The sequence below is a fragment of the Myotis yumanensis genome, unplaced genomic scaffold, assembly GCF_028538775.1.
Source record: "Myotis yumanensis isolate MYYU_CA2020_CCGP unplaced genomic scaffold, mMyoYum1.0.hap1 SCAF_11, whole genome shotgun sequence".
In the NCBI taxonomy this organism is placed as follows: Eukaryota; Metazoa; Chordata; class Mammalia; order Chiroptera; family Vespertilionidae; genus Myotis; species Myotis yumanensis.
The window spans coordinates 66,020,982-66,045,584 of NW_027223762.1; the positions used below are offsets into that span (position 1 = coordinate 66,020,982).

General features: G+C 42.7%; 1 protein-coding gene across 1 annotated transcript in view; it reads left to right on the plus strand.

Annotated features, from left to right (window-relative positions):
• TMEM182 (transmembrane protein 182) overlaps positions 1–22,103 on the plus strand; it is a 64,244-nt gene extending 42,141 nt beyond the window's left edge. Inside the window, exons 4-5 of the mRNA XM_070429837.1 lie at positions 2,624–2,761; positions 19,917–22,103. Coding sequence (XP_070285938.1) covers positions 2,624–2,761; positions 19,917–20,137 — 359 coding nt within the window. The 3' untranslated portion in view covers positions 20,138–22,103. The remainder of the gene's footprint in view (positions 1–2,623; positions 2,762–19,916) is intronic.
• Positions 22,104–24,603: the final 2,500 nt, after the last annotated feature.

Consider the following 24,603-nt stretch of genomic DNA (forward strand, 5'->3'; position numbering starts at 1 on the left):
ATATTCTTTTTTGCACTGACATCTTTTGCCTCTGCTTTAGGGACTCCATGACACAAATATGAGATCATTTGATATGGTCCCACAATTCTCTGAAACTCTATCTAGTCATTTTTGTTTTCAATCTCTTTTCTTTCTGTTATTCAGATTGGATAATTTATATTGCTCATTCTTCAAGTTCACCTGCTCTTTCCTCTCTCATCTCCATTCAGCCCTGGAGCTTGCATAATGGATATTTAATTACAGATATTTTATTTTTCAATTCTAAAATTCAATTTAGTTCTTTTTCATAGACTCTATTTATCTGCTAAGAATTTCTACCTTTTTGTTCATTTCAAGAGTGTTCACTTTAGCTTATAGAAAGTGGTTCCAATAGCTATTTTAAAGTCTGTCCACTAATTCACACATCTGAAGCTTTGGGTTGGCATCTGCTGATTGCTTCTTCCTTTGAGGATTGGTCAAATTTTCATGGTTGTTAGTATATCATGTAATTTTGGACTGTATTTGGACTTTTGAAAATTACATTGTCAGACTAGGCATACTGTTAAAATTCTCTGGCAAATATTGATTTGTTGTTGGAATAGGCAATTGACCTGCATGGTCTTTTCATTTCTTCTATGATGCTGGTTTCAATGTCAATTCAATTTTCAGTTATTTTTATGCTATATAGGTCAAGGGGGCATGCACCCCTCAGGGCTAGCTCTGGTGCTTGGGTGACTTTATCACCCAAGAACTGTAATTCAGTTCTTAAAGCTTTGTTATACTTCTTTGGGCATTTTCCACATATGGGTAACTTGAGGTGTGAGCTCATTACTTGAGTAGCTTCAAACACAGATTAGAGATTCTCATCTCAGTTCTCTTATGTCTGTGGGATTGTCCCCACATCTTCTGGCTTCTAGGACTCCCTTACCCAGTTTTTTTGACAAGAAAGTCTGGGCTCGTTCAGAGTTTTGGCTTCCTTTACTGTGGCACAGTTTCATATAGTTACACCACAGTGCAAAGCAGGAGGGAAAAGAGAAAACACATACCATAATCCCCCCACTTTTTGCACAATAGATGTGAAAGTAAACTATCTGGAGGATTAAATCATCATTTGGGATCATAAATGTCCATGACTCCACTGAGGAAGCAGTGCAGATTTCATTTTGAGGCAGGACTGAGAGAACACAAGGAGATAAGTGGACATGGGCATTTTCCCTATACTTTGGCCTGTAGGGGCCCTTCATTCTGCTTCTTATAAGCAGAATGATGACTTAATTAGGGTATTTTTTTCCTGTTTGCACCTTTTACAAAGTTCCCAACTTAGCTCACCTCCAGGCCAAGTTCAGAAGGAGAAAAAAAGGAAAAATTCAGGCGAGTCTTTGCAGCTGAGTTGACCTCAGCTACAGATTCGAGTTCCTTCCTTATACCACTTGCTATCGTTTGCTTTCTGGAGTCCTCAGCTTGGTCTTTGCCATGATTGTCCAGTTTTAGTGTGATCAGGGGAGGGGCAGAATGGGCTCCTCTCATTAATGTTTTTACCCTTCACACTTTCCACGGAACCTGCCATGTGATATGATGAGGCACATAAAGTGAACAAAAATCAACAGCATTGGTTTTGAGGTAAATTCCACTTGTTATTCCTGTCTTCAAGGCTGAGTTATTCACACAAAAACCCCAGCCTTCTTTTCCCATTTAGCTGCATGACTCTTCAAATTCCCATCTTCCCATGCATTTTTCTCTAAGATTCCAGTTGATTGACATATGTTTTTCTTTGCCAGGTGGGCTTGTTGAGAAAAAACATTCTTTGCTTCATTATAATGTTTTTATGTTTGCATACAAATTATAATTTTAGTATGATTCACAGAGCTTTCCCTTGTTTACACCAAAAGGAATTTATTTTTGTGTTTTAGCCTTTGGGAAATGATACATTTGTTTAACAGATTGGTAATTATTCCATTCAAAATTGATCATTAGGATTCCTCTTTATTTGATTACTATGAACATATAACCAAAACCACAATCTATTTTCTACCAGCTGTATCCATTAATTCAACCTTGCTGGTCCTTAAATAAAAGATCACTATAACTTCTCATTTTGAACCTTTTTAAGAACAAAGATTGATAGAAAGTAATAAATCTTAGATATATCTAATTTAAAATCTCAATCTGTTTACAAAAGTTTTCTTTTTGACTTTGCTTGTTATTTTTATTATAAAAATTATCTTAGCAAGATGTAACTGGTGGTGTTTATACACGCAAATTCCTTTCATGTCTTTTGTACACTTGGTCTGAAGCACCTATAGGTGACCCAATGGGTACTCACTCAAGAGAACTTTTTAGAACTGAGGGTGTTCCCACTTCTAAAGCAGAACATCTGGTCAGGAAACTGAGCTCCCAAAGTCTACTAAGCATGTGTGTGGTGCACACCCTGAGCATGAGTTGAGTTAAGGCTGACTTCACTGAGTCCAAAGTCACCTGGTGAGGTTTCCACTTAAAGAGAAGCTAGGATCCACAACCTGGTCCCACCTGGCAGTGCTATGGCTGCAATTAGAAAAATGAAGAGGCAAGAAACTCGCCCGCCACAATCTGTTCATTCACAGTCTAAGTGTGTTTTTCTTTTCTCCTTTTCTCCTGGGATCTTCAGTTTACCGTGGTTTCTGGGCTGTCTTCATGCTCCTGGGGGTAGTCGCTGTCGTGACCGCGAGTTTCCTGATCATCTGTGCAGCCCCCTTCGCCAGCCACATTCTCTATAAGGCCGGCGGGAGCTCATATATTGCTGCAGGTATGTAAGTGCTATGGGTGTGCTTTCCAGCCCTGGGTTTTCTCTGTGTTATATATTGGCCATTTATAGTTTCAGGTATCAGGCCTCCAGCAGTAGGGATACAATTATATTCATGTGTAATCTGTCTAAGTTCTACCTGTGCCTCAGACACTTTTCTAGGGACTTGGCATTTTCCATGTGCAAACACAGCTGATCAGCATGGCAGTCTTGGCTCATTGTGTCCACATCATATGAAAGAGACAGTTGAGGGGAATCTGTGCTCTGAGAGCCTTTGAACATATTCACCCTATTAATTTCCTGTCTTTGTAACCTTAGGACACAGGTGAAGTCCTCTGTGTGCTCTGACAAGGGCAGCCGCATCATGATGCTCTCATGCCCGATTGCCCTCGGGAGAGAAGCATCGCCTACAAAGTCCGCATTCGGTTTTCTCAGTGTGATCTGTGTGCATTATCTAAACAACCCTCCTCACTGTAAAACTTACAGGTATTTTAGTCAGCTTTCCAACTAGTCTTTCTAATTCCTACCGAAATGATCATAGTACAAATAAAAAATAACTGAATAGTCAAGTCTTGTGAATTTTATGCCCCTTTCATTTAATTAGGAAGTAAAAGCCAGAACACTAACTTGAAAACATGAGCTCAAGGTTGTTTGTGAAGATGACAATTCTAGGAAATTAGACCAATGTCAGTGTGACTTAGACTGAGCTTTTCATGACCACGCTACGCTGTCCCATTAGACAGAGGACAGGGTGTTTCTACAAGAGAACGCAGTGACGGCGAAGGGAAGGAGTGGGAGGAGAGCTTGTTTTTATTTATCACCATGGCAGACAGTGCAGGAGGCTGGCCATGATTTAATCTAATAGCTTCTTTAAGCACGCATTTTACATAATATTGTGCTTAATTCTGCGGAGGGGATAAATGGAATGGTCACATATGGATCCTCTGCTCCGGGAGCTCAAAAACAAACTCTGTGAGGTCAAGCACCTGTTTAACTTATTTCATTTCAACTCTGTTCTTCACTGGTCTTCAAAAGCCTGTATCAAGAGCCCAGATTTACCCATTTAAACTAAGATATAATTAAGATACAATTCACATATTATAAAATTTGCCATTTTAAAGTATTTCGATACATTTACAGAGTAGTTCAAATATCATCAGAATCTGATTCTGGGATATTTTTATTAGCCCACAAAGAAACCTCATCCTCTCCTCTCCTCCCCCCAACCCCCAGGGAGCACTAATCGACTTTCTGTCTCTATAGGTGGCCTTTTCTGGACACTTTATATAAGTGGAGTCACAATATGTGGTCTTTGTATCTGGCATGTCATTTCCCTGCTTTAAATCATAATTCCTTAAGACAGAGCTCCTTATGACTTGGGATCTTCTTTATTAGCTGTTTTTTCTCTCCCAACCACATTCTATCCTCATTTCATTCAAAGGCCTAGTTAAGGTACACATGTTCCCTGGTCTTCCCAGAAATAACAGCTCCCACCTAAAATATGTAAATATTTCTTTCTTCTCATTCGTTGATTTTCTTTTTGAATCTTTCTCAATAAAGGTAATGTGTAATAGAAATAGGTTAGTACTAACACATGGGCAGCACAATTTATTTACTTATTAATTTTTTAAAATATATTTTTATTGATTTCAGAGAGGAAGGGAGAGGGAAAGAGAGATGGAAACATCAATGATGAGAGAGAATCATTGATCAGCTGCCTCCTGCACACCCCCTACTGGGGATAGAACCCACAATCTGGGCATGTACCCTTGATAGGAACCAAACCCTCCAGTCTGCAAGCTGACACTCTATCCACTAAACCAAACCAACTAGGGTAGCACAAATGATTTAAACACAGAAATGTTCTGGTCTCGAGTATGGTCTTAGGGAAGTGTGTGTGTGTGTGTGTGTGTGTGTGTGTGTGTGTTTATGTTTAGTGTTTTTGAAAACAATTTAGCCATTTGATAATTGTGTGAAAAAGTAGTACATCCAACTAGACTTTTCAGGGTGATCACTTCATAAGGTATATAACTATGTAATCACTATATTGTACACCTGAAACTAATATAATATTGTGTACCAACTAGACTTTAATACAATTTTTAAAAAAGAATTACAGTTGGCCAAAAACCCTGCAGAGGCATTTGATATGTATTCATGTGCCTGTGACAGTGTATTTTCATTTTCAGTGAATCTTTCCTTGTATGTGGGTATGGGGCTGAGATCCTCCCTGCCCGGGTCTTCATGCAAAGACCCCAGAGTCCAGAGGTGTTCTGGGAGCCCATTCTGCAAGCCACCAAACTACAATTATGAGGGCACTTCCTTTAAGAATTTTATTTCCTTCCTGGCCCAATTCCTTATTGTTTATGTAGGACTGCTGGTTTCCCAAGAACAGAGGGAGGCGTTCTCTTGGATGAGGTACAATATTACTGTTCATCTTACCAGTTCAGACAGGAAAATGGTGTACTCGGGAGTAACTAAAGTTTACTTTATAGTTGCAATTTCCATCACAAAACACAAACTTTTAAACAGCTGTGGGCCAGTAAATCATCCTTAAACTTGTATAATTATTGACAGAAGAATTTTTAAAATATTTCAATTCTCTGTTATTACCATTCCCACATAATATGAAAGTTAACTTATTTTTTTCTCAAAGTTGAAGATGGAAATTTACATGCTATGTTATACAAAGATGAAGAAAATATGAAATAATCACTAGGATTATTGCTCAGTCAAATTTTTTTCTGTACCACATTTAATACCTAACCATGCGTATAGCCATTTACTGAGTTAAAGTGAATTTATAATGCTTCCCTTGGTCAGATTTTTAAATTTTAGAAATGAAGAGGTTCCATTCCATGTACCTAGTATTCCAAAATATCTTTAGTTTTAGGCCTTGCTTTGTCATTCCGGCCTAGCCGAGTCTCCCAGGCTGCCTGGTGGCACCCGCTGTCCTCGGGCAGGCGGTGAGGAACAGGTGCGGCCTGGAACGGGTTGCCGTGGCTGCCTTGTCAATGCCATGGACAGGATTGGACACGCTCTTTATTTGGACAGATGGCCTCAGGACAGGGCAGAACCAGCGTCCAGATGGCACTGCTGGGCGTGCACACGCAGGACGGCTCTTTGGCATCAGCAAGAAGGTTGTGGGGGGCATTCCACGTGTGGCTGGACACGGTGCTACAGCAGCTGCGAGGGGTGGGTCCATGGTATTCCTCTTGCTCTGGAAACAGGTTCAGAGCAAGGCTCCGAGGGCGTGGCCTGCCACTCCCTGCACTGGGCAGATACCCCCTCAGGCAGGCGGGCCAGGCCTGTATTCCCAGGGAGTTCCGTCTGACTGCGTGCATGGAATTGCCAGGGCATTCTTGAAGCCAAGCCTCTATTTCCATCAGTCTCACCCCCCTCTGATCCCCTCCAACCACAATGCTTAAACAATTGGTGATTTTTTTGCATTTTAATTTTTTTTTAAATTCCCTAATACATCATCTATATATTATATTGTGTGTTCACCACCAATTCAAGTCTCCTCCCATCTGGACTTATCCCCTTTATGCTGAAGTTGGCTTCCATGTGGCCTTCTGGAGAACTCTTACATACCAAGGGGTGACCTTGTCTTCTCCTGACCCTGTGATCCTGGAGGCCACAGGAAAGATGCAGAAAGCGCAGAAAGGGTAGATCCCCAACCCCGCCACGGGACAGGCCACACACTGCATTGCAAAGCATTAGTTTGAGGAGAACGTGACTATAGAGCTGCTATTTCTAGTGCCCAGGCAAAGAGACATCTATGTAGGAACTGGTGTTCATCATAAAACTTCTAAGTGAACAAGAAGGGATGGTCGGATGCTGGCATGGTCTGGATGCTGGCATGGATATCAGCCAGGGCACTAGAAATGTTATTGACCAGCATCGTATCGGGGTACACCTGACATCCACGCCGGAAATCACTTCTTCCCCAATATACGCTGGGATCAAGTTCTGCTGAAGGAGGAGCCGGTTCCCCCTAAATCCCTGCTGGACCTTCAGGTGGGTGAGGCTGCACAGGCATCTTGTGAGTCAGGGGTACAGCAGCCCCTATTCTAGGGGCTCCGCAGCGTCATCAAACCCTTGAAGGTGGTGGAGTGAAGGCGGGCCTGGCCGCTGCCCCGCCTGCTGTCCTTCCCCAGACAGCTGTTCCTGGGTCATGTCCCCGGAGGCAGGAGCAAGGCGGTGAACTGGCAGTGCTGGGCCTGGGACAGGAACACACCCTCCTGCGGTGCTCTGCCCCTCTGGGCGGACGGGCGCTGGAAAGGCAGGTGCACCTGGTGAGAAAGCAGTGCGTGCTCCGAAGGGAACAGGAAATTCTATCTGCAGGTGGTTCTGACTCAGAAGTAAATCCGATTTGTGGTTTGTGTCCGTTTTCTTTCAAAAGCCCCATGGGTTGGTAGCAGCTCCTCAGTAAGCGCTTTCCCCTGCACCCGGTGAGATAGGGGTGGTGGCTGATACACGCCCCTGCCCTAAAGGCTCTCAGAAGCCCAGGGCCCTGTCACCCCGGTTCCCTTTCCTGTGGCTGAGAAAGCTCGGCTCAGAGGCGCCCGTCCTCCTCCAGGCAAAGCAGGACCTGGCCTCAGGCAACTGGATGTGGGGACACCTGAGAGCAGGAAGGGCCAGGAGAGAACTTCGGAGGCCCAGGCTGAGGCCTGAGGCAGAGGCCAGGGCAGCACTCCCACCTGACAGTGCCTCTCCACACCTGCCCACCTGCCCTCTCCTCTCTCAGTGAGGTGGTTACACACATACTCCCCACCTGCCCTCTCCTCTCTCAGTGAGATGGTTACACACATACTCCCTACCTGCCCTCTCCTCTCTCAGGTGAGATGGCTATACACAGGCTCCCTGCCGGCAGCCCAGGGGCAGGAGTGAGGACAACAGGCCTAAGGCCAGGGGTTCTGGCCAGGATGTGTGCGGGAAGGAGTTTTCCTGAGAAATCCCAAGCATAGCTTCCCAACCTTATCTAATAAAGAGAGAATATGCAAATTGACTGTCATGCTATAACAGTCAAGATGGCTGAGCCCACAGTGGAGGCAGGGATTTGGTAACACAAGATGGCTGCGCCAACAGTGAAGGCAGAGTTTCCGTAATGAGCCTTAATGAGCAATCAGCAGGGACCTGAGGCTGCATGGCCCTGGGCTGGGGTAGGGGATCTCAGGCCATGCCCCCTGCCCTGGCACCAGGCTGAAGGACCTGAGGCCACGCCCCCGCCCCGGCACCAGGCCGGGGAAGCTGAGGCCATATCCACCGCCATTTGGGGCTTGACAGGGGACCTCAGGCTGCGCCCCCTGCCCCAGCACTGGGCCAGGCGACCTGAGGCCACACCCCCCACCTGGCAGGGCTTGACGGGCGTGGGGCTGGCCAGGCATGATTTCGAGGTGCACGTGGGTGGGCAGGGACTTGATTCTGGTTCCAGTGGCGCACCCAAGACTGACAGGAGGAAGGTTTTCATATACATTTTACCAATTTTCTTTCATCTCTGACACTTCTATTATAGAGAAAGGGCAAATAGCAATATTAAAATATTTCCTCTAATTAATTCCCTTTTAATGTGCACAAATATCATGCACTGGTTCACTAGTAGGAACAGAATAGTCACCGACGCGTAGGGCTGGACATTGTATTCGCAGCTCTGGCTCCTTGGAGGTGCGAGGTGGGAAGAAAGGGTGATGGATAAGCGCTCTGGGTGCTTATATGTCAGCAGATTCACTTCTCACAGTAGAATCTCCCATTGCGTGGCCTGTCGAGTGGTGGGGCGGGGGCTGTGCTGCTCAGTCATAGGCCTGGCACCTGCCCCCCCCCATGCGGCCCGCACCCACATGCCCGGAGCTGGCCCCTCTTGGGATGGGAACTGGCCTGCTATGCCAGCACTCCATGCCCCCAGCTGCTACACTTAGGGATTTGTTCTGGAAAGTTATTGTTTTGTATACAATATATTATTATATTATATATTCTATTATGACATATACTACATGTTATATGTTACATATATTCTATTATAATGTGGGCAGCCTTCTTTCAGATTTTCATGGGGAATTTTAATGTCCTTCACCTGACATTTTATATAATGTAAGTGCGGAATAAGTCACCCTTGGTTCATATTAAAGAGGAAGGAGCTGTGAAGGGTTTTTATTCACAGAAATATTTTTTATTTTATTTTAAAACATATTTTATTGATTTTTACGGAGAGGAAGAGAGAGGGATTGAGAGTTAGAAACATTGATCAGCTGCCTCCTGCACAACCCCTACTGGGGATGGAGTCTGCAACCAAGGTACATGCCCTTGACCGGAATCGAACCTGGGACCTTTCAGTCCACGGGCCAACGCTCTATCCCAGCCGTGGGCAAACTACGGCCCGCGGGCCGGATCCGGCCCGTTTGAAATGAATAAAACTAAAAAAAAAAAAAAAAAAACCGTACCTTTTTATGTGATGATGTTTACTTTGAATTTATATTAGTTCACACAGACACTCCATCCATGCTTTTGTTCCGGCCCTCCGGTCCAGTTTAAGAACCCATTGTGGCCCTCGAGTCAAAAAGTTTGCCCACCCCTGCTCTATCCACTGAGCCAAACCGGTTAGGGCTTCACAGAAACATTTTAAAGCCTTATTATTTTCTTAATCAGATGCATCCTTGCAAGTTTATTTTTCCTCACAACGCTCTCAGTTGAAATGTGTGTAACAGACTGGTGGACGCAGACTTGTCCTGCCCGGGTTCCCATGGGGTGCCCATGGGGCGGTCTGGCACTAAGGGGGGAGCAGGTCCCGGGCAAGGCTGCGGAAGGGACAAGGGACCTCCAAGCGCAGGTCTAGGAGTCTCAGCATCTTAGCCCCGATGAAGGCTTTGGCATGGAGGGCGTGCCGTGAGGAAGAGGAGCTGGTTTCCCAGAGAGGAGAGCGCGAGGCCTCGGCCCCCTGGGGCAGGTCTGTGGCCCTGGGAGGCACCCTGGGTCAGGGCCCAGCTCCTGCCCTGGGAGTCTGGCGAGTGAAAGGCCAGCTTTGGGGAAACTTTTCTGGAAAAAGTTGAGTTTCCAACTTGAATAAGTGTTCCCTACCCCCTTTTAAAAATGTGTCTGCGCCGTTTTCCTGAGAGCCAGAGCGACAGGCCTGGCGAATGAATCTTTTCCTTTCATGCCATGTTATTATGGGACATAATTCATCTCACCCTGAGAGGGAGTCTCAGATGTGTAAGGAGAGATTCTTTCTGGTTATAAATAGGACCTCCGGTTTGGGATTAGGTTTGTCCTAATGAGTGTCCACTTGCTCCCTTTTCCTTTTCCAAAGTATGTGTATCGTTCACATCTATTTACTCAGTACTGTAAGGGAGTTCATTTCTTTGTAAATATTCTTTTTCATTCCACACCCTTCCCCCAAATAGTCACTTTGCTCAAACAAACAAACAAACTATTAGTGAGTGGCTAAAGCATGTTGGTTTCTTTATGAAATTTTGTTATGCTTTTCTGAGAACTTTTTTTTCTTTACACTTTCTCATGTACAAAGAGAAACGCATAGGAACAGATCCATCTGTGTGATCAGGTTGACATGTGCAGAGTCCTGGGAGGAGTGGCGGCTGCCCACACAGGGCTGCTGAGGAGGGCAGGAGGCTTGCTTGACTGGACATTTGAAACAGAATGTCCTTAATACAAATAAGCTCAAGTCTGGAGTCACCTGGTGCTATTTCCCCGAAGTGTTCCCTAATGGGCCCGTGAGGGGACTGCTTCCCCCTGGTGGGCAATTCCAGTAAGACGGTGGCAGAAGCTATTGAAGCAATTTTCCCCTCACTTCCCTCAGAACTGGAAGACAGAGTGGCAAGTTACCTGTTGGCCAGTCCTGAAACAGGCCAGTCAGAAATGAGAAGTTCTGAAGCTTTGAGACATTGTAGAGGACACTATTTGCTAGCCATTCACTTAATAACAACGATGGATATAACCCTGGCCAGTGCTGACCACGGGTTCCAGGTGCCTGTGAGGGCTTTACCTCCAATAATTCTTCATGGCTGCTTGCTATGGCAGGAACTTGTGTTATCTCTACTTTTCCAGTAAAAAATAGAGAAAGAAGTAAAAAACTTGTTTAAGGTTAGTCAGCCAATAAAGTGTCAACTTTCCAGAGAGTGAACCTAGAACCAGGGCAGCTGGAACGCAGGCCTGTGATCTCCAACCACTTCTCTTTCCTGAAACTCAGTTGTTGAGACTAAACACTTTCTTGGCATTAAATGAGCTCTGCATTTCAGATCAAATCCCTCAGCACTTGTAGAGATGGATAAACCCTTGTGATCATTTTCTATCACTAATTGTTTCTCAAGAGGGTACAGAGAATTGATTGTTTAGGATATTTAATGCCTAAAATTATTATGCCAATCTAAGAAAATAATGAATATTGAGAAATCTGATAGATATTATAGAGTTTTGGTGATTAAATAAAAATATGATCCCAGAAAATGAAAGGGAAGAGGCATTTAATATATTTGGAAAGTAATATGATGAAGTATGGGCAGCAATGAATATTTGAGAATCAGATAGATGTAATGAAAATATACAGTTATGAAATTATAACTATATAAACTATATGTAACTATGTAAACTATCTTAGAAAATTGAAGATAAATTAATGGAAAAGTGATTCTGAGAAAATAAAGAATGGAGATAAGCCAAGAATGCTTATGTTTGGCCATTATGTATTAGTTTTATGATTTCTGAAATATGATATGTAAAACTGAGCATAATTATAAGAAAAAGCAATAGCATATTAATTTAAAGAAAAAAGAACTACTACAAAAACATGATTTTAATTATTTTTAAGAGGTTCTAGCTTATGTTCCTAGAGCTATTTTTTGTTTTTGTTTTTTTGTTAATTCTCACCCAAGGATATTTTTCCATTGATTTTTAGAGAGAGTGGAAGAGAGAGGGAAAGACAGAAAGAAACATTGATATGAGAGAAACACAGCAATTGGTTGCCTCCTGCACAAACCCTGACGGCCCGGGCTGGAGAGGAGACTGCAACCCAGGTACGTGCCCTTGACTGGAATAGAACCCTGGACCCTTTGGTCCGCAGGCTGATGCTCTATCCACTGAGCCAAACCAGCTAGGGCCTTAGAGCTAAATTTTTAATGAAAGAAATGATATATACAAGACTACTTTAAACGTATCCTAATATATAAAAAGCCAAGGGCAGTCATGACCGAAACAACTGGATGGACAACCGAACAGCAGGCTGCGTGGGGTGACAAGGCCAGCAGGGGGGTTAGTGAGGGACGACCAAACGACTGAACAGCAGGCTGCGTGGGGCGACCAGGCCAATGCGGGGGGCAGTTAGGGGCAACCAGGCCAGCAGGGGCGGGGGGAGTTAGGGGCAACAAGCTGACAGGGGAGCAGTTGGGGGAGACCAGGCCAGCAGGGGGGCAGTTGGGGGTGACCAGGCCTATAGGGGAGGGCATTTGGGGGCGAGATCAGGCTGGCAGGGTAGGGCAGTTGGGGGTGAGATCAGGCCAGCAGGGGAGGGCAGTTGGGGGCGACCAGGCCTGCAGGGAAGGGTAGTTGGGGGCCATCAGGCCAGCAGGGGAGGGCAGTTGGGGGCAAGAACAGGCCTGCAGAGGAGGGCAGTTGGGGGTGAGATCAGGCTGGCAGGGTAGGGCAGTTGGGGGTGAGATCAGGCCAGCAGGGGAGGGCAGTTGGGGTGATCAGGCTGACAGGAGAGGGCAGTTGGGGGCCATCTGGCCAGCAGGGGAGGACACTTGGGGGCCATCTGCCCAGCAGAAGAGGGCAGTTGGGGGCAAGATCAGGTTGGCAGGGGAGGACAGTTGGGGGACATCGATCAGCAGGGGAGGGCACTTGGGGGCCATCTGGCCAGCAGAAGAGGGCAGTTGGGGGCGAGATCAGGCTGGCAGGGGAGGGCAGTTGGGGGTGATTGGGCTGGCAGGGGAGCTGTTAGGCATCAATCAGGCTGGCAAGGGGAGCAGTTAGGGGGCTATCAGGCAGGCAGGCAGATGAGTAGTTAGGAGCCAGCAGTCCGAGATTGTGAGAGGGATGTCCGACGGCAGTCAGACATCTCCCAAGGGGTCCTCGATTGGAGAGGGTGCAGGTCAGGCTGAGGGACACTCCCACCTGTGCACGAATTTCATGCACAGGGCCTCTAGTCCTATATAATAAAAGGCTAATATGCAAATAGACTGAACGGAGGAACAACCAGAACAACCAAACAACCAGTCACTATGACATGTGCTGACCACCAGGGGACATGCCTGGAACATGGCAGGCATCAGCAGTGGTGGGATGGTGGAGCAGGTGAGGGGGGTGCCAGATGTATCTTTCTAGGTCAGTGATGGCGAACCTATGACACGCATGTCAGAGGTGACACGCGAACTCATTTTTTTTGGTTGATTTTTTTTTGTTAAATGGCATTTAAATATATAAAATAAATATCAAAAATATAAGTCTTTGTTTTACTATGGTTGCAAATATCAAAAAATTTCTATATGTGACACGGCACCAGAGTTAAGTTAGGGTTTTTCAAAATGCTGACACGCCGAGCTCAAAAGGTTTGCCATCACTGGACTAGGTGTTTGAACACATATACTCTCTCCCAACATAGGCCACAGGCTGCCACCACACTCTTATTCTTGAGCTGTTCATATTCTTATTTGGAAATGTTTTCTGATTTACATAGACATTGTAAGTCCCTTTGCTAAGACCCGTTGGAGTTTTACTAGCTATCTTAATAATGTCTTTTATAACCAAAGGATCCAGTCCTGGAACATGCTTTGCATTTAGGTGCTATGTCATTTGATTCTCCATCACACCAGAAGAAGTCCTTCTTTGCCCTTCATGACCTTGACTCTTTAGAAGAGTACAGGCCCATGCTTTTCTATAATGTTCTTGAATCGGTTTGTCTGCTATATCCTCATGACTGGATTTAGGCTCATTGTTTTGGCTGTAGTATCATAGTAGGGATGCTGTGTTCTTTCCATTGCATCTCATGAAGAGATGACATCAATTTGTCACGTCACTGGTGATGTTAATTTTGATCACTTGATGAAGGTGGTATTTGCTAGGTTTCTTTAGCATAAAGTTACTATTTTTCTCTTTACAATTATTAAGTGTTTTGTGTGAAGAAACTCAGAGCCTGTGTAAATATTTATTACTCGTCTAATTTTCATCCACTAGTTTTAACATCCATTTTTGTTTCTTGCCTGAATTATACTTAAATAAATGCCAAGTGGGGATTTCAAATTTAACTCTTCCTTCAATTTCATAAGGAAAAGCTTTCCCCTCTCCCCACTCATTTACTCACTCTTTTACTTATATCACTGTGGGTTCATGGATCTTATTTTATTCAATGATATATAATGTGCCACTGTTATTATTTGTTTGATAACAAATTGTCTCAGAATTGGCTATGGGAAGCTCCATCAATCTGGCTCCTGAAACACCCCCATCATTCTTTGAGCACATCTCTATTTTTGGTAAAGCAAGATATTCCAGATTCCCCTTGTACTTTCTGTTCCAACTTGAATTCATATCCTGGTTCCTGGTATTTAGAAGCCAAGATCTGGACACTTAGTGTGCACTGTGCTACTGGGGTGTTGTTGATTCCAGATCCTCTCAGGGAACAGAGTCAGGAAATGTATCTAGATATATACACACAGGTATGTTTTAGTACACACACACTTTTACTTTATATTTACCCCTCTGTCTATCTTCATAAATTCACAGATATATTCAATCCCAAATAAACACCATAGGGTTCATTCTAGCTTTCCCCATTTTAAATTTGTAACTCCTTTTTTAGGCAGTGAAAAACCTGGCTCCAATGAACTCAATGTATTTATTCATTTGATCGGTTTGCCTGTACTAACAGTCCCCTGACTGCTCTCTTGGCCACATTCCTCGTGCAGAACCCTGTCATAAGTTCTTGCTGCTCTATCAGCTACACCACTGGCCTTGGTGTAAACACTTCCCCACGCTTGTTAGTTCATTTTACTTCTCTCTGTGTCTGTGTGCATGCGCACGTACACAGCAGGTGGAATACTCTGACACTTCAATGGGCATGGGAACACTGTTTTTCCCCAGGCATAAGCTATAATAAAAACTGATGTGAAACAGAACTAAATGGTTTATGTCTTCAGTCAGTGAACAGGTTAAATGTTATAGTGATAGAAACACCTATTATTCATTTCCTCCAGGATGTAATTGCTCTTGTAATAACAGCAGTATTGAAATATCAGTAATTCTTCCTTATTAAGAACCATCTGCCGAAACCGGTTTGGCTCAGTGGATAGAGCGTCGGCCTGCGGACTGAAAGGTCCCAGGTTCGATTCCGGTCAAGGGCATGTACCTGGGTTGCGGGCACATCCCCAGTAGGAGATGTGCAGGAGGCAGCTGATCAATGTTTCTCTCTCATCGATGTTTCTAACTCTCTATCTCTCTCCCTTCCTCTCTGTAAAAAATCAATAAAATATATTTAAAAAAAAAAAAAAAAGAACCATCTACACGATTTCCAGCAATACATTTTTTAAACACTCTAAATTAGGAAGTGGATTTTGCAACTTTTGAAACAATGTATATCAGGCTACTAATTTTTCACAGAGGCAATTTTATTTTTTATAAAAATATCTGCAAGCACAGGAGATTCACCTGATGCAATGAAGATAAAAACCATGTCAACACACTTGACTGGTCAACCGGTAGCTATGATGCGCACTGACCACCAGGGGGTAGAGGCTCAATGCAAACTAATAACAAAGGTTTGCAAATAGTATATAAATCACTGAGTCAACCTTTACATCAGCAGAGAACACCGTCTCCACATTTGCTGAAAAAAAAAAATGCATTGAAACGCACAGAGTTGCCAAACGACGCATGGCCTGGCCATGTTGTTGCCAGGATCTGAGGTGGCTTTGCCAGAGCTTGCTCTCAGGCTGTGACTCCTGTTTTCGTGATGTGATGTTGTTCAGTGGTTAGATTGCCCTATTCTGCATGCCAGCGTTTGCATTTATATTACAGACCACAGTGTGAAGGGTGCTTCTTATCAGTGAAGCATGCTGAGTGGCTCCCATCTCTGTGGCTCCCATCACGATTATGAGAAAGGTTAAGCTCTGATACTGAGACATCTTGACATATTCATGGGCCCTTCTTTTCTGTTTACTTGTTAAGATCGGTTATGAAATTGATGACCCAAGAAAGAGAGAGAGGACCTCCTAAATACTGCAGGAGATGGCTCTTAAAAGTGATCCTCTCCTGCCAGTATGCCTCCGTCTCTGCTCCTGGCCAAAGTTCTGGTTCCCTTTTGAACACACTAGCATTTAGAACATGGAGATTTTATACCTGATGGGTCAGTTTGTTAAATCAAAGAGTAAATAGTTCCTTGACATGTTTGGCTTGAACTTTTGGACAAATAGCAAGTCACCTCAAGTATTTTTTCCTTCATGACAAATTTGAATTCCTCAGGATGTGTGGTTTGTGTGTGGGACCTGTCACTCACTCACTAGTGAATCAGCTTAGTTCATGCTCCTGAATTGGTAGCCCAATGTGGTCCTCTCCCTCCTGTTACTACAGTCACAGTCACGTGGAAAAGTATGTGCTTAGTGATAGTCTCCAATTCTAGCGTTCACGAAGCTCTTCTGTCATATTTCTTAAGATCAACTGTGCAACGCTATAGTATTTTCTCTACTCTCGTAATTCCAACAGCATTTTTGAACAGGTGGATTAAAGTTACATTGAAATTGTTGATAAATTGTGATGTTATCTTCCAATCAGTAATTAAACATTTTCCTTCCTTCCTTCCTTCCTTCCTTCCTTCCTCCCCTTTCCTTTCCTTTCCTTTCCTTCCCTTCCCTTCCCTTCCATTCCCTTCCCTTCCCTTCCCTTCTCTTTCCTTTCCTTTCCTTCCTTCCTTTCCTTCTTGCCTCCCTTCTTTCCCCTCCCTCTCTCCATCACTCCTTCCCTTCTTCATTAATCCCTTTCTTTGCTTAATATGCTCCTGATCTCAAACCTGTGGTTTTCTCTTCCACTGACTCTTTTATTTTCAGTCCCATCCCTCATTTCTACAAGACAATGTTTCTTTCTTTTTTTCCTTTTTGAATTTATTGAGGGTGATATCTATATATATAAAAGCCTAAGCAACCGGTTGACCACTTGACTGGTCAACCGGTAGCTATGATGCGCACTGACCACCAGGGGGTAGAGGCTCAATGCAGGAGCTGCCCCCTGGTGGTCAGTGCGCTCCCACAGCAGGAGCGCTGCACAGCCAGAAGCAGGGCTCATGGCTGGCTCCTCTGCAGCAGCACTACCAAGCCGTGGCAGCAGGTGCAGTGGGGCTGGGATGAGCGGGAGCAGAGTGGTGCCTGGCCCTGGCTCGGGCTCCTCCCCGGCAGCCTGCCGCTTCGCACACTGCTATGTCCCCCAAGGGGTGAGGCTGAGGGACCCCACCATTGTACAAATCCATGCCATCGACCTCTAGTTAGTTAATAAAATTACATAGGTTTCAGGTATACAATTCTACAACACATCATCTGTGTATTGTATTGTGTGTTCACCACCGCAAGTCAAGTCCCCTTCCATCACCCTTTATCCCCTTTTACCCTTTTCTAACTCCCCCTCTTCCCTCTGGCAGTCACTATACTGTTGTCTGTGTCCATGAGTTTTTATTTTATTTTTTTTTCTTTGCTTAATCCCTTCACCCTTCTCACCCAGCCCCCAAACCCATCCTCCGATAGCTGTCAGTTTGTTCTCTGTATCCATGAATCTGTCATCACTGTTGGTTACTTGATTTTGTTCATTAAATTCCACATATAAGTGAAATCATTTAGTGCTTGTCTTTCTCTGACTGGCTATTTTCACTTAGCATAATACTCTCCAGGTCCATCCATGCTGTAGCAAAGGTAAGATTTCCTTCTTTTTTACTGCTGAGTAGTATTCCACTGTGTAAATGTACCGCAGCTTTTTTATCCACTCATGTACTGATGGGTACTTGGGCTGCTTCCAAATCTTGGTTATTGTAAATAGTGCTTCAGTGAACATAGGGGTGCACATATTCTTTTGAATTAGGGTTTTGAGTTTCTTTGGACATATTCCCAGAAGTGGAATTGCTAGGGTCATAAGGTAGCTCCATTTTTTATTTTTCTCAGGTAACTGCATACTATTTTCCATAGTGGCTGCACCAATCTGTGTCCCCAATCCAATAAAAAAAAATGGGCAAAGGACCAGAATAGACACCTTTCCAAAGAAAACATACAGCTAGCCAATAGATGTGTTCAAATTACTAATCATCAGGTAAATGAAAATTAAAACCACAATAAGATATCACCTCAAACCTGTCAGAATGGCTATCATCAATAAATCAACAAACAAGTGTTGGCGAGGATGTGGAGAAAAGGGAACTATTGGTGGGAATGCGCTGTTGGTGGGGATGTAGACTGGTGCAGCCACTGTGGAAAGCAGTATGGAGTTTACTCAAAAAATTAAAAATGGAACTGTCTTATGACTCAGCAATTCCACTTCTAGTAGAACTGATAAATGAATTCAGTAAAGTACCTGGATACAAAATAAATATCCAGAAATCAGTTGCATTTTTATACACCAATAACGTATTATAAAAAGTTAATCTAAAAAAAAATCCATTTACAATTGCTTAAAAAATGCCTAAGAATAAATATAACGAAGAATGTAAAAGACCTATACTTGGAAAATTATAGGACACTTAAGAAAAAAATTGAAGAAGATACAAATAAGTGGAAGCATCTACTGTCCTCATGGATAGGAAGAATTAACGTCATTAAAATGTCCATACCACCCAAAGCAATCTATAGATTCAACACAATTACTATCAAGATACCACTGGCATTATTCCACAGAACTAGAGCAAATATTCAAATAATTTATATGGAAACACAAAAGACCCCAAATAGCCACAGCAATCTTGATAAAGAAGAACAAAATAGGAGAAATCATGCTACCTGATATCAAACTATACTACAAGGCCATAGTCATCAAAACAGCATGGCACTGGCATAGAAACAGATATATAAATCAATAGAACCAAACAGAAAGACCAGAAGTAAACCCAGGATGTTATATCAATTAATATTTGACTGAGGAGGCAAAAACATACAATGGGGTAAAGATAGTCTATTCAATAAATGGTGTGGGGAAAATTGGACAAATATGTGCAAAAAAACCAAAACTAGACTATTTTATACCATGTAAAAGAATAAACTCGGAATGGATTAAAGACTTTAATGTTAGACGAAAAACCATAAATATCCTAGAAGAAAACATAGGTAGTAAAATCATGGACATTTATCATAGCAATATTTTTTCTCATATATCGCCTCAGGCAATAGAAACAAAAGAAAACAAACAAATAGGACTACATCAAACTAAAAAGTTTTTGCACAGCAAAGGAAACCATCAACAAAATGAAAAGACAACCCACTGAATGGGAGGACATCTGATTAATTTCCAGAATTTATACAGAACTTATAAATTAGAAGGCAGTATATCTTTATGCTGTAACCAATCATCAACATATATATTTTAATTTTAAAGATGAATATATATTCTTTTACATTAGTGTTTTCATCTCTTTCTTGTCTGGTACTTAATGTTGGCTTTTATTTTCATGGCCATATTTAAATTTAGCTCTAGTTATCTGTGTTATAATAATATAACAATATTAGTCAGAAAGACCTGAGCATAAAATTACTATGTTTGCACATGCTGAAAACTGGGTTAATAGTACCTATTTTATCAGTTTATTACATAATGAAAGAAATAATGTGTTACAGTGCTTGTCCAAAACCAGGCATCAGTAAAGATGGGTAAATGTTAGAATCAATTCCACCAGGCAGGGATCTTTGACTCTTATGCTCACAAGCTCCTAATACAGTGCCTGGCACACGCAAGTTCTCAGCACCTCCATGTCAGCTGTTGCCTTGTCCTGGCTCCTACTCTATATCCCTCATCTCAGTGCTTTGACAATTAAACACAATAGAGCTGCATATAAAGTACATAACAAAGAGTCTGACACAAAGAAGGTGATTTAGCTAGAATTATACTTTTAGAGGCATTATTAGGCAAACGATTGGTGAGTGCTCTTGGGAAAACATCTTCAGCAAGGCTAATGGTCTTTCCTTCTGTCCTGCAGGCATCCTGTTTTCCCTGGTGGTGATACTGTACGTCATCTGGGTCCAGGCAGTGGCTGACATGGAAAGCTACACAAACACGAGAATGAAAGACTGCTTGGATTTCACGCCTTCTGTCCTGTATGGCTGGTCATTTTTCCTGGCCCCAGCAGGGGTGTTCTTTTCTTTGCTCTCTGGGTTACTATTCCTAGTTGTTGGGCGACATATTCAGCTACACCACTAACCACACTGTTGCCACTGGCGTTTTCTTGAGAAGTTTGAAAACAGCATATTTTATTGTTATTTGCTCCAGTGATCCTAGCAGGGAATTAGTTGATGTAACTTTTTAGTTGCTATTTGAATTAGCCATTTCACTTGTGATTTTCTCTAATAAGAAGGTTCTGGAATCTCTCTGGACCCCAACATATTTTCATCTTTTAAGTGCGACCCAGAACCTGGTTCTTCAGGGAGCAGGTAACAAGGTCTCCTTCATTGTACTTGCCAGAGTTCATGCAGGTTGCAAACATTAAAGGCAGAATAGCAGCAGCATAATACCATGCTCTGGGGCAATCAAGATTTGACTCGAACGAAGCCTTCTTCTTGGCATTCATTTCTGTTGCTATTTAAAAACATCTTTGGAAATTGATTAAGAATGAAAAACAAGTATCAGAGAATTTACTCCATTTCTTCTCCCCACATGTACATATCCATGTCTACGTTCACTGACTCCTTTGAGCAAGTTATTCATTATTTAAAAATAGATAGCAGTTGTTCTTGTAGCAGGAGCCACACAAACGTATCAGTTATAATAATAATTATATAATTACAATAAAAGGCCACGCAAAACCGAGAACGTCCACTTCCCCGTGTTCTCATCAACAGTCATTTGGTCACATGACTTTAGAATGTAACTGCGCATGCTTACATAACCTTGAGCTATATTTAAAAGTAGCAAATCTGTACACCAAAATACATACAATGCAGATCGGATTTTCAGAACTTAAAGTGGGTTAATTGTATATTTAATAGTGTTGAAAATAAAACAAAAACCAAGAACCTTAGCTTACTACATAATTCTTTTTGATATTTAAAAATTCCCATTTAAAATTATATTGTTAATATGTTCAGCTTATGAAAATTTATTGATGAAATGTGCTTTTAATATGCACAAAATACTTCTATATGAGGATGATAATCGATTCACTTTATTAAAGACTATGAAACTGTAACTTTTCCAAAATTGTATGGGTTGTAGTTCTTCTGATCATTTGATTCCTTAGTTATTGTTCCTCAGATTTTTCATCTTTACAACAACTATTTTAACACTTACAAATTTTCTATTTCCTTTAATGTCTTTGAAGAGTGGGAGGGGATGATCCTGTATTATTGCCAAGCATAGACATTTTGCATATCAAAGATGCTTGGTACAGATTGTGAATGAAATCAAACCCATCTGAGAAGCCTCGTTCTCGAATTTTGGAGACCTCCCCGTGGGAGGGTGTGCTAGTGAAGGCATGAGGCGTGGAGGGAGCATGGCAGTGACTCTGGCCCAGGGGCAGCATTTACCTCCACGCTGCTGTGGAGGCAGGGCAAGGCTCAGCAGACTGCGTGACTGCACAGAGATGCTGTGGGATGGAGGGGCTGCGCCTCCCATCGGCTGCCCATGATGAAGACACTGCCCAGTCTTCACCACACATCTTGTGTTTTCCACTAACCTTGTCTCCGTGGGAGCGGTTTCCAGAGGAATGGCAAGGGTCTGAGATATCTATAGAATAATGAGTGTCACTGTAGTGTTTGGGGACAGTTAGGACTTGCATGTAGTAAAAAAACACACCAAAGAAACAAAAGTACAACAAAACTTCAGGATTTTAGCTGGTTTCTCAAGCCATTTTAATTATATTATAAACAATTCTGTGTAGTTTCATTTGCCTTTTGTTTTACTTTGATATTGCTTCACTTAGTTCCTTGCCTTTGGCTTGATGATTATAAAAATAATTATGGGTTCTATGCATATTGGCTGTGATATGACATTATGGCATGCCAGTAAGTTCTCCAGACAATGCTAGATGTATTTATTAGTTCATATCGTCTGTAAGTGCAATTCCTTTCTGTAGAATTTTGGAATAGAGCCCTTTTCTGGTGTATTACATGTCATTTAGATTTCACATATAAGCTGTTTTCATTAAAGGTTTGAACATTTATAAATTTCAGATGGTTACCCTCACTTTCTAATGTACTTATGCGGCTACCATATATTTATCACAAGGCAATGGGCTGAATATCTGATGTGCATGACACTTTTACACACACCACATTTCGGAAGTATCTGTGGTTGAAATGCATCAATCTCATTAACTCCAATGCATTTCCTGATCTACCACCAGCAATCACGGAAGGAAGGAGGTGAGCTGTGTTTGCTGTTGTAGAAAATATACTTAAAAATAGAAGAAATATATGGTATACTCTTGTAATGGTCTTATGTCTGATTTGGGATAGTATAGTTCCTATTGGATGTATTGATTAATTTTGAAGATTCCAAAGTGCTAAAATCTTAAGAGTGTTTGATTTTACATCATAAACTTTCAATCTGACAAATAAGATATTTTTTGTGTGTGGCCATTCTAGAAGTGAAGTAAGAGGGAGGGAATCATGCCCTTGGACTTGGTGAGAGCTGCGATCTCCTTATATGGTGTTCAGTGGGTTAGTTTGGTCGTGGGTTAGTTTGGTTGGTGGGTTAGTTTGGTCGTGGGTTAGTTTGGTTGGTGGGTTAGTTTGGTCGTGGGTTAGTTTGGTTGGTGGATTAGTTTGGTTGGTGGGTTAGTTTGGTCGTGGGTTAGTTTGGTTGGTGGATTAGTTTGGTTGGTGGGTTAGTTTGGTCGTGGGTTAGTTTGGTTGGTGGATTAGTTTGGTTGGTGGATTAGTTTGGTTGGTGGGTTAGTTTGGTTGGTGGATTAGTTTGGTTGGTGGATTAGTTTGGTTGGTGGGTTAGTTTGGTCATGGGTTAGTTTGGTTGGTGGGTTAGTTTGGTTGGTGGGTTAGTTTGGTCAGGCAGCAGGAACTGGGGGGAAACCACACAGAGAACCACCTGAATGGTGTTATTTGTGGAGGTTGAGGTAGGACGAGAAATCTGTAAGTTCGCTCTTACTGGTCATTTAGTCACTTTTATGACTAATCTGTGAAATATCTTTATTGAATTTGAATATTATAATTACGAGGGTATATGGTGATGGAGGTGTCAATATTTGGTAATTATCATTTATCTCTATCATCTATCATCAACACAAGTGTGAATGTGAATGTTGGTGTGTGTTACAATTATAAATCTGGGTAGAAAGAGATAAAGCAAATGATGGAAATGAATATATCTGAGATAAGCAAAAATTTAACTTATTTTTTTAGGTAAGCAGATTTATTTTATTTTAGATAAGCAAATTTTTAAAAATCCATTTCCCTTGGGTGACAGTAAGACAGCTGTGTTCCCTGAGTGCCATTTTTGCTGTTTGACCACCAAGGATGGTTTACTCAGGTCAACACATACCTCAACTTATATGTTCATGACAGTGACCTCACTATGCTTACAAAGAGACTCAAGCTCAGAGGGTTGGGCAGGTGTGGGTGATGGTAAAAGGAAACTGGACATGCATGTGCAGGTGTGTAGCATGGTGGGGGAAGAACAGTAGTATTGGGGTTCTATGGAAAGAAATAAATTAATGGGTAAGGAGACAGGTCCCCAGTTTGACTTTGGTGGGACTCCATCAGCCATTTGGGGACTCACACAAAAGAGATGATAATAGAAACTGAATTTTGGTTGATTGAAGGAATTAAATATATTGAGACATTTGCTCAGTAGTGATCAAGTGTAGGTAGAAAAATTCCAACAAAAACTTAAGAAGACAATATATTAGATATGTTAAAAACCAAGGAGGGTGGAGAAATGTTTAACCTCACACACATTATAAAAAGCATAAACTAAGTGAAGGAATATTCAAGTTGGATGCAGAGAAAGAGGAAAGAGAAAAATGTTCAGTTAGAGTGCAGAGTTTCGGAACTAGCAAGCCAAGGCCAGTGCTAGCAGCTGTCTTCAGGAGTGTTAAAACCAGCCTGGACCTGTCTGTCAGCTGGGAGGCATAGAGAGAACACGTTTAAATGGCCATGAAGAAGGACTACCAAGAGTCCCACTCTGGCCTTTGAAGGGCCATTTTCTCACCAATGTATAGCTATGACTGTGAAAAATGGAAGGGGCAATTGGACGGGTGAATGTTGTTAGGGATATGTAAAAATCACATGATATATCTAATAATTCTATTTTGTATATATGTATGTATACATGTAATTTATCTAAAGATATCCTATATAATAAAAGGCTAATATGCAAATAGACCGAACGGCGGAACAACTGAACAGTAGGTAGCTATGACGTGCGCTGACCACCAGGGGGTGCGCGTGGAACATGGCTGGCATCGGCAGCAGGTGGCAGAGTGTGGAACATAGCGGGTGTCGGCCATGGCGAGATGGTGGAGCAGGTGAGTAGGGGTGCCAAGCCAAGTTGGGGTGCTGGTCGCTGTCATCGAGGCGAGCCTCTGGTGGTTACTGAAAATTCTTTGCTACTGCATGCCGCAGTCCTGCTGTGGTCCTGCCTGGCACTCGCACCTGCTACCAGCGCCAGCCCTGCTCACACCCACTGCCGGTGCCAGCTCTGCTCGCACCCAC